Source organism: Amblyomma americanum, chromosome 11 (assembly GCF_052857255.1).
Source record: "Amblyomma americanum isolate KBUSLIRL-KWMA chromosome 11, ASM5285725v1, whole genome shotgun sequence".
NCBI classification, from domain to species: Eukaryota; Metazoa; Arthropoda; class Arachnida; order Ixodida; family Ixodidae; genus Amblyomma; species Amblyomma americanum.
In genome coordinates this window covers 95,201,572-95,218,425 of record NC_135507.1, presented here as the reverse complement: position 1 = coordinate 95,218,425, position 16,854 = coordinate 95,201,572, and the positions used below count along the sequence as shown (strand labels likewise).

Below are 16,854 nucleotides of genomic sequence, written 5' to 3'. Positions count from 1 at the left end.
GCTTGTGTTTCCGCTGTTCATTCATAGATTGTGAATTATGCCTTAGGTTTATGAAGGCCTTTCTTGTTTGCATGTGACCAATGACGCCACTGTTACTGGATTTTCTGGGCCTCGGGAGCTTGTCAAGCTACGGCTTTTTTTCCCGGGGCCCACTGCTCTCTGTGGCAAGAAATAAATAAACTGAAGCTGAAACTTGAGAAAATCCAAGCCCAGGATCAGATCTTTTGAAAAGTCATGTAATATGGCAAAGGAGCCAGTGCAAGTAAGACCGCGGATATAGATGCGGCAGGTGCAGAGGCCGATCGGCGTCACTACATGGCTACCCTGTTCCTTGTTCGTCCTGTCTGCTCCTGCGTCTTGTATCTTCGACTGATGCACCAACTCGTCCAGCAGTCTTTTCTTCTGAGCTGCTGCGAGGTCAGGGGCAGCCCGTGAGCGGCCAGGTACTCCTCTATGTCCGGCGGTCTTTCACCATAGCGTGGTCCAGGTGCGTCTGGTGGGAATCCTCTCAAACCCAGCCGCCGGTACGGGCAATTCCGCAGAATATGTCCGGGCTTCCCGCAATGGTAGCAGAGCGGGCGATAGTTGGATGCGATTGTTGGATGTTCGCCATACGTGCGCTTTGCTGAAAGGAGGGCACAGGTTCTGCTGCTGCTCGACGGGACGCAGGTAACGATGGAGTGGTCGTGGTTCGGCAACGGGGCGAAACGCTTGCGGCGCGGGGGCAGGTCGGCGCAGGGCATCGCTGTAGGACATCACGTGCGGCTCAGATAGTGGTGCTGGTGGCGGCTACACCGCTCGCCAGATTTCGTCGCGGAGGACGTCCCCTGTAGGAGGTACGCTTGCCGACGCCGCATCCAAGTGGGGGGTGTCGCAGTTCTTCGTGGACAATGCTCGCCACAAGCTCTCGCAGCGCCTCATCCCCGGGGCCTGGCAAGGACGTGCAGTAGTGAGCGGCTGCTACATTTGCCTGACAGCCGTACTGGGCACTCCGTTCCTGCAATAAAGGTTTCTTGCTCGTAGCTTCCTTGGCAAAAGGGGCGACGGTTCTCGGAGGGTCGCGCATGAGGCCAGCAAACAGCTGCTCCTTCACCACAGGCAAAATGTGCCGCACCTTTGTAGCTTCGGGCATTGCCGGGTGCGCCCGATTTAAGAGGCGTGTCATGTCCTTTGTAAGCATGGCCACGCTCTCCTTTGACTGCTGTGACCTGGAGCGATGAAAAATTTAAGCATTTTCATTTCGCTCGCTCGGGCTGAATGTGGCGAGCATCCCGCGACGAAAAGCTGCCCAGTTGGAGAAGGATGCCTCGTTGTTCCCAAACCGCATTTTCGCCGAGTTTTGCAGTGAAAAATACACATTCATCAGCTTCCGCTCATCGTTCCATTGGTTCTCAAGTAACACTTGTTGCTGTGCTAGTTGGTGCATAGTTCTATATACAAACGTTAGCGCAAAATAAGACACATTCACAAGTAAGGTAATTCTAGAGGCCCGTGTACTGTGCGATGTCCGTGCACGTTAAAGAAACCCAGGTGGTCGAAATTTCCCGAGCCCTTCCCTACGGCGTCTCTCATAGCCTGAGTCGCTTTGGGACGTTAAACCCCCATAAACCATAAACCATAAACAAGAAAGGTGGACAAAACAATGCCCTACTGACAACTGATTTTTACTGAACGAAACACATAATATACAGGCTCACCGTTACACCACCTATCAGCTGCAGCAAACGCAAGAAAGATGAATAGGGTCATAACAGCGATAAAAGACAAACACTAAAAACACGACTTAGTTAAAAACGATAAGATCGGAGAAAGAACATTAAAAGGCATGACACGTGGTGTAAAGGGCCAAATAAACATGACTGAATAGGATCTGAAAAGATGAAGACAGACCAAAATGCATTAAAACCGTGAAAACCAGAAAAAGCAAGTGAGACAAGAAAACCATCTAAAAAGCTTAGTGCACTGAACCGTTCAGATTACACTGAGAAAAAAAAACGCATCACCTGTACACGTGTTCGTATCAGGAAAACGTTTCTACAAAGGCATCTTCGGTTTTGTACAAGAGGATAGAAGCATCGCTAACGGCACTCAGGCCCGTTTTCCTAATAAAAAGGCTTCTTTTAATTCGCGGGACACTGGATCACGGCCTCTACCTAAAACTACAGTTCTATCAAGAATGGGCCCGCTGGTGTTTTGTTAATTCACAGTCCTTACACTGAGGAGGCAGATTAGAACCTGTTCCCGTCCCCATCGAACACTCATGCTCCCTCAACATTTCGTTGAGGCAACGCCCCGTCTGTCCAATATACACTTTTCCACACGCGAGTGGGATCTGATAAACAACTCCTTCATTACATTCTGCGTACCTACGGGCATGCCTGATTCCGCAGATTTTCTCTCTTCTTTTTTCTGAGTTTACACGAATACATAAAGAGGTCAGCTTACAGGGAGCAGAGAATACAACTGGAACTTTGAATTTAGATGCAACTATTTTCAGGTTATGGGCAACGCGGTGGGAGTAGGGCACCACTTCTGGCCTAATTCTATCCTCAACGGGCATAGGCTGTTTACGTTCCACGCCTTTTATGCTGTGAAGAAGGGACTTCACCACACTAATCAGGACGGACTGAGGGAAGCCTGCATCCTGAAGCCTTACCATCTGCAACTGGAAACCGCTTTCCATGGAATGACAACAGGATTTCGCAACGGCGGCGTTTAAACCAGACGTGACAATGGCTCGCTTCACTGTTTTAGAGTGTGCTGATTCATATGACAAGAAACCTTTCTGGGCACGAGGGTGGTACATCCAGCATAATTTATCTTTGGCTATTTAAAGTTCCAGGTCTAAAAATTGCGGTTTATCACTTTCAGGTAGCTCCTATGTAAATTTTAACCCTTCTCCGTTCTCACTAAAAATTCCTAGAACCTCGTTAACTGTGCCTAACTGGGACTCTGTGTCCTGTTTATTTACGTTGACGTATCTGAAAACTCTCATTACCCCATCCTTGTCCAACTGCTCATTCACACTTCGATCAATCATTGAAAGGAAAATATTGCTCAGAACCGGGACCACACAGGAGCCAATACAAGTCCCTTTCTTCGGTATAAGCGATCTACTTTCAAACTGTACAATTGTGTCATTAAGATAAAATTCTAACAAAGTCATGAAATTCCCTACTGACACACCAGCTGCGTTTTTAAAAGGTGTACCCCCCCCCCCCCCTTTCCTCAATGCATGCTTGAACGACTGTGAAGAATTCCTTATGGGGAATGGTATAGAAAAGATCTTATGCATCAACAGAAAAGAAATACCCAATTTTCCGATTACCGTCAAGAACTTCAATTATATCCAAAGAGTTCTTTGTTGCGAAAGGATCAGTGACCCCAAGCTGGTTAAGATGCTTCAGCAGGAAATAACTAACAAGGCGCTGCCAAGATCCCCTTTCGCTTACAATACAACGGAATGGTACACCTTCTTTGTGGGTCTTAGCTGTAAAAAAACATGCTAAGAGTTTTGCGCTCACAGTCACTTATACACTTTGCTAACATTTGCTGCTCCAATTCATTGCAGAGGGCGATGGCTCTTGACTTAGCCTTCACTGGCTTGAATTCAGACCGTTTAAAGTTTTTCTCAACTGCACGGCACGTTTTCATTATACGCCCCCTTAGGCACCACCCCAAAAACACCTTCCTTGTCGGCTTGCAGCAAACGAATGTCGTTCTTTTGAAGTATTTCACCATTTTGTTGATCGTACACCCATATTCACTGGCTCCCTTGGAAGCCGTCCTGGCTAGCGCGTCCACTCCCTCTAGCAGGCATCGCTCACGATCTTCCGGCGGTGCCTACAGTGGCTCATGACCTCCTTTCTCTGAATAGGCGAGTGGCGGGGAAGGCACCGCCTATTAGCAAATTAGCAAAAAGAGATTGGAAGATTGGTGGCTCGAAAGCAGAAAACTGACAAAGTTAAATGTGTAGGAACAAGAATTGAAAGAAAATGGAAAATTGCAATAACTTAACAACACAGTTAAACATAAATAAAGGAAAAAGCTGAGCATGGTGGCAACTGCTGTTACCCCGTATCAAAGGAGACGCTCCTACATTCCATCCATCTGTCCATTTACCACTCTGTCCGCGGCTACGTTGCTGCTTGCGATCAATGTCAGCGCCGGAAAATGCCTCGTCTTCCGCCTAGTGGCCACCTACAACCCATCAACATTCCGACTGGCCCATTTATGCTCGTTAGTCTTCATCTGCTTGGGCCTTTTCCCACACCAACTTCAGTGAACAAGTGGATTGTCTTTGCGCCGATTGCACTTCCCGGTACGCTAGCACGCGCGCTATCCCGACCAGCTCTGCCTCTGATTTCACCGATTCCCTTCTCCATGACGTCATCCTGCGTCATGGCGCACATCGTCAACCGCTTACAAATCGAAGCTGCTGCTTTCTTTCTAAATGGTCGACGACCTTCTGCTCTCATGCTCCACCCGTCACAAGTACGCGACTGTCTACCATCCCAAACAAACGTGCTTCCTGATAGCCTTACCACCACCCTGACGGACAGGCTGTCTCTGTATCTATCCGACCACCATCGTTACTTGGACGTCAATTTGTCTTTCGTGACGTCACCTACAATTCCTCACGTCACCATACCATCGGACGCTACATCTTCCACCTACTCTTTGGCCGCGACCCGTTGCTACTTATTGACAGCTGACTGCCTCATGACCTTTCTACCAGAAGTTACGCTTGTGACACCATTGCCTGTGCTGACGCCTCCCTCGAAATCGTTTGAAATCGTCTGGACGCGTGTCAGACTGGCCAAAAACATCGTTCCGACATTCAGCACCGTGACGCTCACTATTCTTTTATCTCCCTCGTACTCCTCTGGCTCCCTGCACAATGTGTGGGCCTGTGTGTGTCGTTACGTGGATCCTTACCATGACTTGAGGCAGCTGAGCAATGTGACCTACGAAATATCGCAACTGAACACCAACTCTCCTACCGCGGCCCTCTCCACTGAGCTCGTGCACGTCGTCCTTCTTAAGCCGTGACATTCGAACCCATCACCTTAGGACGCACATGGACTTTCCTTCTGCAAATCGGAGGGGGATAGTGTTACGATACGCAGCCCAGAGGCGAAGAGGAAGTTGCTCTTTCGCTGTGCGGTTGACGACGACGAGGACGCTGCAGCTAATGAGCTAGTGCTGGGGCGGCCTGGTTTTTATGTTCTCCCTGACAGCGGCTTGTCGCGGCTACTGCTGAGCAACCCCCGGAATATTATCCCGTTGTCGAGTAGGCTTCACGTAAGTCTGCCCGGTGAGTCGGGTTATTGAATTGTTATGCTGTCCTCATTCTGTTTGCAGTATAATATATACCATGTAGGATGGACAGTGATCTGATCGCTATGTAATTTCTGAGGTATTTGACTTCCGCTTTCTTATAAATCAAGATTCCGGTGCACTACTAGTAAAAAGACATTGCGTATACGGGTGGCTGATTTTTCTAGTGCAGTCTCCCCAGCGTGCTTTTACCGGACGTCTGCTGATTCGGTTCTTGTGTGATGTCAGAGAGCATAATGTTTCTGGTGTGTTTATCATGCGGGCAGCCTGCTAACGCATACGCCTGCACTTTGAATGCTATGTCCGCACGTTATTTCCGTGCGTACTAAAAGCAACCCAGTGTTATGACTGTAGCTTGCTGATACATGCGCTAGCATTCAAAACTTGAAAAGGTGGAGTCCACAAGGTCGCGGTTGATGCCTTGTGTTCCCTCGGTATTGTGGCTTTCTGCATACTACTCATGCCAGATGAGCGTAAGATGTCAACTTGTGTCTTATAACATGTTGCCTATGGGCGTGGGATGGAGAGGATCTCTTAGATTATTGAGCCGATTTAGCGACACCAGTAATTTAGCAAACCTCCTTTTGGATGACATTTGGCGTAAGCCCGTGCAGGTTGAACAGTAATAAATTCCCTCATATCGCAAAGCGCTCTTTGGAGAGGTGTTGAGTTCTGCCGAATGAACTGATGTGATCGTTATTTCAGGTTCTGGGGCTGTCTGTGTTAAGAATGAAAGTTGTGGGCCTCACCTTTTAAGAGACAGGGCCTCATAATTCTAGATACTGTACGTCGAAGCTGGCTTGGTAGAACTTGAAGGCCGTTATTTGCGAAATAGCATGGCCACCTGCTCGGTGGCGCCAGACGCACGTGTTGTAGGCGGATTGGATGGTACTTATTCCTGTATCGTGTAGTGCTATAGGTTCTAGTAGTGTTTTGTACTGGCTTTTGTAGTTTTGTTGATTTTCCAGAATTTCACCAAATATATCTTGGAGAAAAGCTACAGTCGATGCTTCTGCGGTCAATGTGGAGGTTCGTACAGTTTTCGGCGGAGGTAGAGAGAATATAGTTGTATGAGGGTTTGCTTGAGTTAACCGTGCAGCCTAGCTCACGTTGCAAGCTGACGTCGTGGCAATTGTTTACGCTAGTTGGTCGATCCCTGGTTTTATTTCCGTGACGATTTCTTGAATCTTTCTGGGTGGTGTGCAAAAAGTGCATTCGGTTGAGGTGTGCAGGAACTCGTTTAGTTGGTGCACAGTCCTCTGATCTAAAGGCCAATAAGACACAGAACATAAAAAACAGTCGGCTGTGGGCGTCCACGTATGCCCTTTGCGTATTTGCTCAGTTCTAATACTTCTTGTTTTCAGGGTTGCGCGTGCAAGAGAAATTCCCAGTGATTTATTTTTTTATCTCCTGGGGGTAATCAAACTTCGCCCACTCAAATCTTTGTGGAGAGCAAAAGCGATACCGACATGAATTATATAGATAGCGTGTTGAGCGGTGACTTAATGGTTTCTTTTCAACTTTCAGATATCCCAGGATAAAGGAGGAAAGGCGCGAGCTCTTCACGTGAGTTTACCCAAAATACGTCAGTGTATGTTTTTAACCTACTAGGGTAGGCTGGGTCATTCAACAGATTAGTGGTCCCTACAATTCGATTTTTCTTCCTTTAAAATGACATTTCCTAGAAAAAATAGCGTAGAATAGAGACTCCTCGCCAACAATATTTCCTTCGCCATAACAAAATAAAATATCTAAATTAGGGTTTTGATAATTAAGACTTTGTTTATGCGAAGCCAATCCGCATTTATGTTGCTCTAGCGTCCACGTACCTGTATAGCAACTGCTCTATCGCTGTTCAGGAAGCTGAATATTAAGTCGTTAACACGTGAGCGCATGGTTTGTTTGCTATCTAATACCTTGAGTACAGGCCCGCCCAAAGCAGAAGTTTTTCAAAAATAGGCAGTTAACATACAAGCACAACATACAACAGTGCCAACACCTCTGAATGAAGTAGGTTAGCAGATAGAGATGCAGAAAATCTAAAAAAAAATTCGAAATGGCCAAGACTGACTCCTGCTAACAAGTTTTCTTTGAACCCTCTTCAGCTCCATGGGCAAAAGTATTTGTTTGTCTCTTTAACCCTGCTCGGTTCTTTAAAATTTTGAAATTCTCATCTTGTGTACAGTGACCACATGGTATGCCCAGTAAGCCATATTGAAGTAAACGCACTCAGGAACAAATCCGTGGGGAGGTACAGGTGCATGAATAGCGTAGACTTTGAGTGTGTCCAAGTCTTATTCCTTTCGCACTAAATTTTTTGATTGCCATGACCTGTCTTTAAACGACAGTGCTACTACTACGCATAATATTTTTTGCCGTCGTAAGCGCTTGGCACTGACGTGAAAAAATGCTTGCATCAACAGAGGCTTTTTTTACGGAGAAGCATAAATGTAGCCTAACTGGTCGCTTCGGCTTAAAAAGATTAACATCAGCGTATACCGAATGTTTTCCTTCAGCTTTACCACCCCACAGCCCCGAACGCCACCTTGAACACTCCAATCGTATATATATATATATATATATATATATATATATATATATATATATATATATATATATATATATATATATATATATATATATATATATATATATATATATATATATATATATATATATATATATATATATAAGCAGATAAGTTAAAAGAAATGATGGGCCCGCTTAACAAAATTATAAAGGGAGCCCACAGTCCCCGAAACCAAGGTGCATAGGGGAATGTTTTTTTTTATGTGTTGTGCTTATCAGTGGGATATTACAGTACTTAGATTAATAAATCGCTTAAAGAAAATTACTTATGAAGCAGCAGAAAAAACAACCATGCCGCCGATGGGATCCGAACCCACGACCTCCGAATATCGCGTCCGGAGCTCTTACCAACTGAGCTACGGCGACGGCTGTCCAATCTGCTGCTCTCGTGGGTATTTTTGTTCATTGGGCGTAAGCGAACCTTTAGAGTGTTCACCAGCGCCACCCTCGACCATAGCGGCGGACGTAGCACGTCCTGTAATACCGCGAGCGTGACGTGGAACGTCATCTAACGGCGAGGGCGGAAACTGCGAGAGCCCTCTTAACTATGGCATCAAGACTGCCAAAACCGAGACCCTCGTTAAGCTATTAGCAGATAAGTTAAAGGAAATGAGGGGCCCGTTTGACAAACTTATGAAGGGAGCCAACAGTCACCGAAACCAAGGTGCATAGGGGAATGTTTTTCTTTTATGTGTTGTTCTTATCAGTGGGATATGACAGTACTTAGATTAACAAATCCGGTAAGAGCACCGGACGCGATATTCGGAGGTCATGGGTTCGGATCCCACCGGCGGCATGGTTGTTTTTTCTGCTGCTTCATAAGTAATTTTCTTTAAGCGATTTATTAATCTAAGTGCTGTAATATCCCACTGATAAGCACAACACATAAAAAAACATTCCCCTATGCACCTTGGTTTCGGTGACTCTTGGCTACCTACATAAGCATATATATATATATATATATATATATATATATATATATATATATATATATATATATATATATATATATATATATATATATATATATATATAACCGCTATACAACCCAGCCTCTAAGTTTAATGATAGTGGTATGCTGAAAAAGTGTCGCTTGTAGAGCATCACCGCGTGATGCCCCTGCCTGGGTGGTACACTTCGAAGAAGACCGAGCAATGTTCACGTAGAGAGTCTGCACCTTTTTTACCTTTCCACATATATAGGGCAAAATCCTTTATAGGCTGATGACTCGGCTCAGTGGTTAGGGCGCTCGACTACTGATCCGGAGTTCCTGGGTTCGAACCCGACCGCGGCGGCTGCGTTTTTAATGAGGAAAAACGCTGCGCCCGTGCGCTGTGCGATGTCAGTGCACGTTAAAGGTCCCCAGGTGGTCGAAATTATTCCGGAGCCCTCCACTACGGCGCCTTTTACTTCCTTTCTTCTTTCACTCCCTCCTTTATCCCTTTCTTTGCGGCGTGGTTCCGGTGTCCAACAATATATGAGACAGATTCTGCGCCATTTTCTTTCCCCAAAAAACCAATTATTATTGTTATTATTCCAAACTCGACTGTTGCTATCACTGCTACAGAGCAAGGCTCGTGGGCTCACCGTTTTGAAGCGAAAAGCTTCACTACGCTACTCAACAGCGCGCTTCGCGCGAGCAGGCGTATGTCGGAGCACGAGTGACGTCACGCACGGCGCAGGTGGCCGCCGCCGAATGCGTCACCTGTTTCTCTCTCTCTCGCTCCCTAGTCGCTATACCGCGCATGCGACACTAGTAGCACCGAGCCACAGGTTTTCGCCGCTGCGCAGCGCCGCCCCTTTCCTCAACTTTCAGTTTTTTCTTTCTTCTTTCCGTCCCTCCTTTATCCCTTCCTTTACGGCGCGGTTCGGGTGTCCTCCGAGATATGCGAGGCGGTTACAGTGCCGTTTCCTTTCCTCAAAAACCCAACAAGGGAGCCGACGGTGTTCATAGTGTTCGTTGGCGTTGACAACTTTGCAAAGGCTGTTCATTTTCACAGAAGGAAAGGCTCGCAACCAGCTCCGTGGGTCAGTGGAGACCTCAATCTCGCTTTCATGTACGTGGCGTTGGTATCCAACTGAAAAAACTGCTTTGAATGTGTTCCGCTCACTGGATAGGCAGTGCGCCCTCCCTGCCCCCCTGGAAGCTGGCATGCAGTTAATGGTTGATCGCGAGAGATTGATCACCAAATGAACGCTGCGGCCTACCATTGCTGCAGTGCCGCATGTCAGCCACAACGGTGTCAGCGCTAATGCATTCACGCCACATCTCTCTCTCTCACCACCGCCACATGTATCAAAACACGAATGAGGCGTCCGCATATCGAGTGGGCCAGTTAGGCGCCCTTCCTTTGCTCAAAGCCTTCGCCGTCTAGAACGTTGTGAACGCCAACGCGAATGAACACAGTGAACGCCGACATTATTCGCTTTGTATATCTTGGATTAGCTGAGATAATCCACATTAATTTTTTTATAGAGCCCGGGAAAGGTTTCGCGTTCTAGGAAATACGGCGGTGAGCACTGAGCTCCACCGCACCGTAACCTTGACAATGGCGCGTTCGCACCATAATTCCTTTGTCGTTCGATAAAATCTTATTGCCGCTAATGTTCGACATCCGTGCCACGCTGAAAGTTTTGTCTGTCCATCCAACAATAATAAAGTAAAAATAAAAATTGGCAGTGGCTTAGCGCGGCTATGCCAGGATATACGTTGCGAAAGCTAAGGCAAAGCTTGGTTAGCCTTCGTTAATCTTGAATTGCAAGTCCAGGTTAGTCTGGTTGTCTGGCTAGTTTTTGCCACGTGACCAGTCACGTGGTTGGTCACGTGGTGCGGTGCGTGCACGGTGGGACTGCGATCACGGCGAAACCGCGAGTTCGTGGCCAATGTGGCTTTCGCTACAAAACTATTTCATTGCAAGCCTTTTGTTGCTCTCTCCTGCACATATCGCTGTTTTGTTCGTCTTCATGCTGGCCGGAATAAAGCGCCTTACCCTGTGACACAGAGCGCCGCTACATGAGCGCTGTGTGGTTGGCCGTGCCGGTCACCTTAATCGAAAGTTGGCGGATTGGAGCTGTATTCATAGTCCGGCCTCAACTTTTTTCCATCTTGGTAAAGGTGTTAGTGAATGGATCTCTACGATTAATATAGCAATTAGAGCAAGGCAATACTCTTATTGAGCTATATTGATACAAGCACCCACTTGTCAATTTCGTGCTCCTTTTCTTTGCTATTACTAGGAAGTGCATTTGATTAAACACAGCGCCAACCAAGCCAGATAGCGAAATCTTCCTTAACGCTTCGTTTTTGAAGAGGAGTGATGGGAAGCGGATGACGGCGGCAAACGCGCCTCACGAGTCGCGCTTCTATTAATTACACAGGAGAGCGTGGGATAGTGTAGCCGCATACCAGCAATTTGTAATACTTGGCAATAGCATGCATTTTGACCTGTAAGAACCTTCATGAAAGCACATAATGGTTAGAAAACATTTAGTACAATATATTACGAGCAGAAAAGCAGGAAATTTATGAGGTTTGCTGGGAAAACTGCCTGAAATAGGGATATTTCTCGTGGAAATGGCGGACTCTTAAGGCATTTAACGTGTCTAAGAGCGCAGTGTCGATAATGGTGGGAGCTGTCGAGCTCACCTTGAAAACATTTCTAGAACGCACCTCGACTTTACATTGTGTTTTGGTTCTCAATTGCTCTCCTCTCTCGCTGATCTCCGAACCTTCTTTTCCTTACTTAATCTTAGGCTGATAAGTTTGAAAACAAACGCATGCGAATATTTAAAGTCATTTCTTCCATGAATATAAATACAAATCTTACTTTTTTTTTTACTAGGGCACAAACGGCATCTTCACCTTTGCAGGAATGGTAAGTATTTTAGTGTGCGCGGAAGCGCACACACTATCTTCTAACTCAAGGAAGCACTAACAGGATGATGTAAAGTCATTGGCAGCGGCTCTTTCCTGATAGCCATCGTGACCGTTTTGAGAGAGAAGCGCTGTCGAAAGCAACGTCTGTCGGAGTCGAATGTCTTCAAACTGTATTGCCGTGAATATTTGCAGTGTTTGTTCGTTTTTCAAATCTGCCGCGACACCACTTTATCGCTTTGTTTGCGACGCAAGACGCGACTAGATTTATCTCGATTGATCGCAGCCAGGCAAAGCTGATTCTACGTTGTTCCGGAATGTTCTAGTAACTTTGCGCCCTTTATCTCGAATGTTCGCTATCAGCTTTAAATTGAGCACGGCCGACAGCGGCGGGCATTCTGTTCGACGACCGCCGAGCACGCTTGTCGCTTCGCCGCCGCCGAGTGATTCAGTCCATTTTGGGTGCAAGTCAGCCCAATAAACAGTTCTTTTAGAAGACACTTTCGTCCGTCTTCATCGCTGCTTCGACTGCCGTCACCACTACGTGACATCTGGTGGAGGTGCTGGGTATCGATCCCAGTACCTCTCGCCGGTAATATGCGCAAATCGTCGGTAATATGCGCATAGTCCGAGAAATCTGCGCACTGCTTTCTTATCGGCCGCCACTTGAACAACATAACAAAGAAGGACGTCTACCCCCTCCCCCGCATCGACGACACACTGGACCGCCTCTGCAACGCCAAATATTTCTCATCGATGGACCTCAAGAGCGGCTACTGGCAAATTGAGGTCGACGAAAGAGATCGCGAGAAGACAGCATTCATAACTCCGGATGGGATGTTTGAGTTCAAGGTGATGCCATTTGGTCTCTGTTCCGCACCAGCGACGTTTCAGCGAGTAATGGATACAGTGCTGGCAGGCCTGAAGTGGCAGATTTGTCTGGTATATTTAGATGACGTCGTTGTCTTCGCCTCGAACTTTGAAGAGCACCTCAAAAGACTTCGAACAGTACTAGACGCAATCAAGTCGTCTGGCCTAACCTTGAAAGCAGAGAAATGCCACTTTGCCTACGAAGAGCTGCTGTTTCTAGGCCACATCGTTAGCAAGGAAGGAGTACGCCCAGACCCGCAGAAAACAGCTGCTATTGAACAGTTTCAACCGCCGGCCGATAAGAAAGCAGTGTGCAGATTTCTCGGACTATGCGCATATTACCGACGATTTGAGAAAAACTTTTCGCGCATCGCCGAGCCCCTGACCCAACTGACGAAGGCAGACGTGCCGTTTAAATGGGAAGCGCCGCAAGCAGAAGCCTTCAAAGAACTTCAGCGTCGTTTACGGTCCCCACCGATCCTTGCGCATTTTGATGAAAACGCCGATACTGAAGTTCATACCGACGCAAGCAGCGTGGGACTAGGCGCCGTTCTCGTTCAAAAAAGTGACGGGCTGGAGAAGGTCATCGCATACGCTAACCGTTCCCTTTCCAAGGCCGAGGCTAACTATTCGACCACTGAGAAGGAGTGCCTTGCCATCATCTGGGCTACGTCGAAATTCCGCCCCTACCTCTACGGACGGCCGTTCAAGGTGGTCAGCGACCACCACGCGCTCTGCTGGCTTGCCAATTTGAAGGATCCCTCTGGCCGACTCGCTCGATGGAGTCTGCGTCTCCAGGAGTTTGACGTCACCGTCGTTTACAAGTCCGGACGCAAGCACACTGACGCCGATTGCCTCTCACGAGCCCCTGTAGATGCACCGCCGCTGGACGACGATGAGGACGCCTTCCTGGGACCCATCAGCGCAAGCTCTTTTGCTCAGCAGCAACTCTCGGACCCCAACCTAAAAGGCCTCATCGAGTACCTGGAAGGCAAGGTTTCTTCACCCCCCCGCTTCATTCAAGCGAGGACTGTCTTCCTTCTGTTTGCAGAATGAGGTCCTTGTGAAGAACTTTACAGCGAACAAAACAGCCTACCTCCTTGTTGTACCTACTTGTCTCCGAGAAGAAGTTCTACAGGCTTCACACGACGAGCCGACAGCTGGACATCTCGGGTTTACTCGCACCCTCCGCCGCATTCAAGACAAGTATTACTGGCCCCGACTGTCTGCCGATGTCGCACACTATGTGAAAACATGCCGAGATTGTCAGCGACGAAAGACTCCTCCCACACGACCAGCAGGATTTCTGAACCCCATTGAACCTCCCTCAAGGCCCTTTCAGCAGATTGGCATGGACTTGCTTGGCCCTTTTCCAACGTCAACATCTGGAAATAAGTGGATCATCATAGCGACCGACTACCTGACCCGCTACGCCGAGGCGAAAGCCCTACCGAACGGAACAGCAGCAGAAGTGGCCAAATTTTTCGTGGAGTGCATTCTTCTTCGACACCGCGCCCCCGATGTGCTCATCACGGACAGAGGAACAGCATTTACGGCGGAACTCACGCAAGCCATCCTGCGCTACAGCCAAACCAGCCACCGGAGGACAACTGCATACCATCCGCAGACCAACGGACTGACCGAGCGCCTGAACAGAACCATCGCCGATATGCTCGCTATGTATGTCGATGCCGAACATAAAACCTGGGATGTCATCCTGCCTTACGTCGTCTTCGCCTACAACACCGCAGTGCAGGAGACCACCCAGATGACGCCTTTTAGGCTCGTCCATGGCAGGGAGGCCACGACCACGCTAGACGCCATGCTGCCCAACGTTACAGAAGTAGAGAACGTCGACGTTGCCGCCTACCTTCAACGCGCAGAAGAAGCTCGAAGGCTTGCCCGATTACGGATCAAAGATCAGCAGTGGTCCGACGCCAGACGCTACAACCTACGAAGACGCAACGCGGAATACAAGCCAGGAGACCAAGTCTGGGTGTGGACGCCCATTCGCCGCCGTGGATTGAGTGAAAAGCTTTTGCGCCGCTATTTCGGCCCGTACAAGGTTCTTCGTCGGCTGGGTGAACTGGATTATGAAGTCATCCCTGACGCAATGACTGCATCCCAGCGACGCCGCGTACGACCAGAAGTTGTCCATGTAGTCCGTCTGAAGCCGTATTATGCGCGCTAAAGGCCGCTGCGTTTCCATGCTCTATTTTCGCAAGATCCGTTTTTTCCCTTACTAGTCGCATTATTTGTTTTAATGCATCGGGTCGATGCTTCTTTGAGAGGGGAGTAATGCCGCGAATATTTGCAGTGTTTGTTCGTTTTTCAAATCTGCCGCGACACCACTTTATCGCTTTGTTTGCGACGCAAGACGCGACTAGATTTATCTCGATTGATCGCAGCCAGGCAAAGCTGATTCTACGTTGTTCCGGAATGTTCTAGTAACTTTGCGCCCTTTATCTCGAATGTTCGCTATCAGCTTTAAATTGAGCACGGCCGACAGCGGCGGGCATTCTGTTCGACGACCGCCGAGCACGCTTGTCGCTTCGCCGCCACCGAGTGATTCAGTTCATTTTGGGTGCAAGTCAGCCCAATAAACAGTTCTCTTAGAAGACCCTTTCGTCCGTCTTCATCGCTGCTTCGACTGCCGTCACCACTACGTGACAGTATTGTACTTTTTTACAGGGTGCACTTCACAATGAGGTTAACTGTTCGGGCGAGATGGTGTATTATGATGAAAACTAGCCCTCGATCAAACAAGACATAATGAAAAAGACACCACATGCGCTATCTCCTGCTATTGTGATGAGCCACACAGTGCCAATAGGACTGTGCGGGAACACGTACGAAAGGGCAGGATAAACTTGAATTGAAGATTATGAGGGTGGATGTTTGGGCGAGTTGGTCTGCCGTGACAAAAAATTGCGCTCGATAAGGCAGGACAAAACGAAGGGGACACCACATGCCCTATGTAATGCTGTTGCGACGAGCGACGCAGTTCTAATAGGATTGACGGGAACACATGCGAAAGTTCCGGATAAAATGGAAATAAAGTTTATAAGGGTAGCTCTTTGGGCGAGTTGGTGTATCATGACGAAAAGTAGCGCTCCATCAGACAGGACCAAACGAATACGACACCATAATGCGCTATTTACTCCTGTTATGATGAGCGACCAGTCCGGATTGGACTGGCCGAAACTCATACGCAAGGGCCCCATGAACTATAAAATCAAGTTGATGAGCGTAAATGTTTCGACTAGTTGGGGTGTCTTGACGAAAAGTCGCGTTCGATCAGACAGGACCAAACGAAGAGGACACCACATGCGCTATTTTACTCCGTTTCCTATGAGCGACGCAGTGCCAACCGTACTGGCGGGATGAACTGGATATGAACTGGAAATTAACTCGAAATGAAGTGGATGACGGTAGCTGTTTGGGCTAGTTGGTCTATCATGACAAAAAGTAGCGCTCGATAAGACAAGAGACAACGAAGGGGACTCCACATGGGCTATTTAATGTTGTTGCGATTAGGGACACAGTTCCAGTGGAACTAGCGGGAACACGTACGACAGGCCCGAAAAACTGGAAATGAAGTTTATGAGGTTAGCTTTTTGGGCGAGTTGGTGTATCATGACGAAAAGTAGCGCTCGTTCCGACAGGACCAAACCAAGACGACACCACATATGCTATTTACACCTGTTATGATGTGCGACACAGTGCCGATAGGACTGGCGGGAACACATACGAAAGGCCGCAATGAACTACTTATTATGTTTATGAGGGTACCTTTTTCTACGGATTTGGTGCGTCATAACGAAAGGTAGCGTTCGATCATACAGGACCAAACGAAGAGGACACCACATGCGCTACTTACTCTGTTTCCAGTGAGCTACACAGTGCCAATAGGATGACGGGAACACATACAAAAGGGTCGGATGCACTGGAAATAAAGTTGATGAGGGTAGCCGCTTGGGCGAAATGGTGTACTATGACAAAACGTACCGCTCGTACGGACAGGACAAAACGAAGGGGACACCACATGCGCTATTTATTACTGTTGTGATCAGCGAAATAGTGCCAATAGGACTGGCAGGAGCACATACCAAAAGGCCGGATGAACTGGAAAAGAAGTTGTTGAGGGTAGCCGTTTGGGCGAGTTGCTGTATCCCCAACAG

General features: G+C 47.8%; 1 protein-coding gene across 1 annotated transcript in view; it reads left to right on the top strand.

Moving 5' to 3' along the window:
- Nucleotides 1-16,854, top strand: part of LOC144110541 (uncharacterized) — a 70,920-nt gene that overhangs the window by 23,039 nt on the left and 31,027 nt on the right. Inside the window, exons 5-6 of the mRNA XM_077643539.1 lie at nt 6,868-6,906; nt 11,772-11,804. Coding sequence (XP_077499665.1) covers nt 6,868-6,906; nt 11,772-11,804 — 72 coding nt within the window. The remainder of the gene's footprint in view (nt 1-6,867; nt 6,907-11,771; nt 11,805-16,854) is intronic.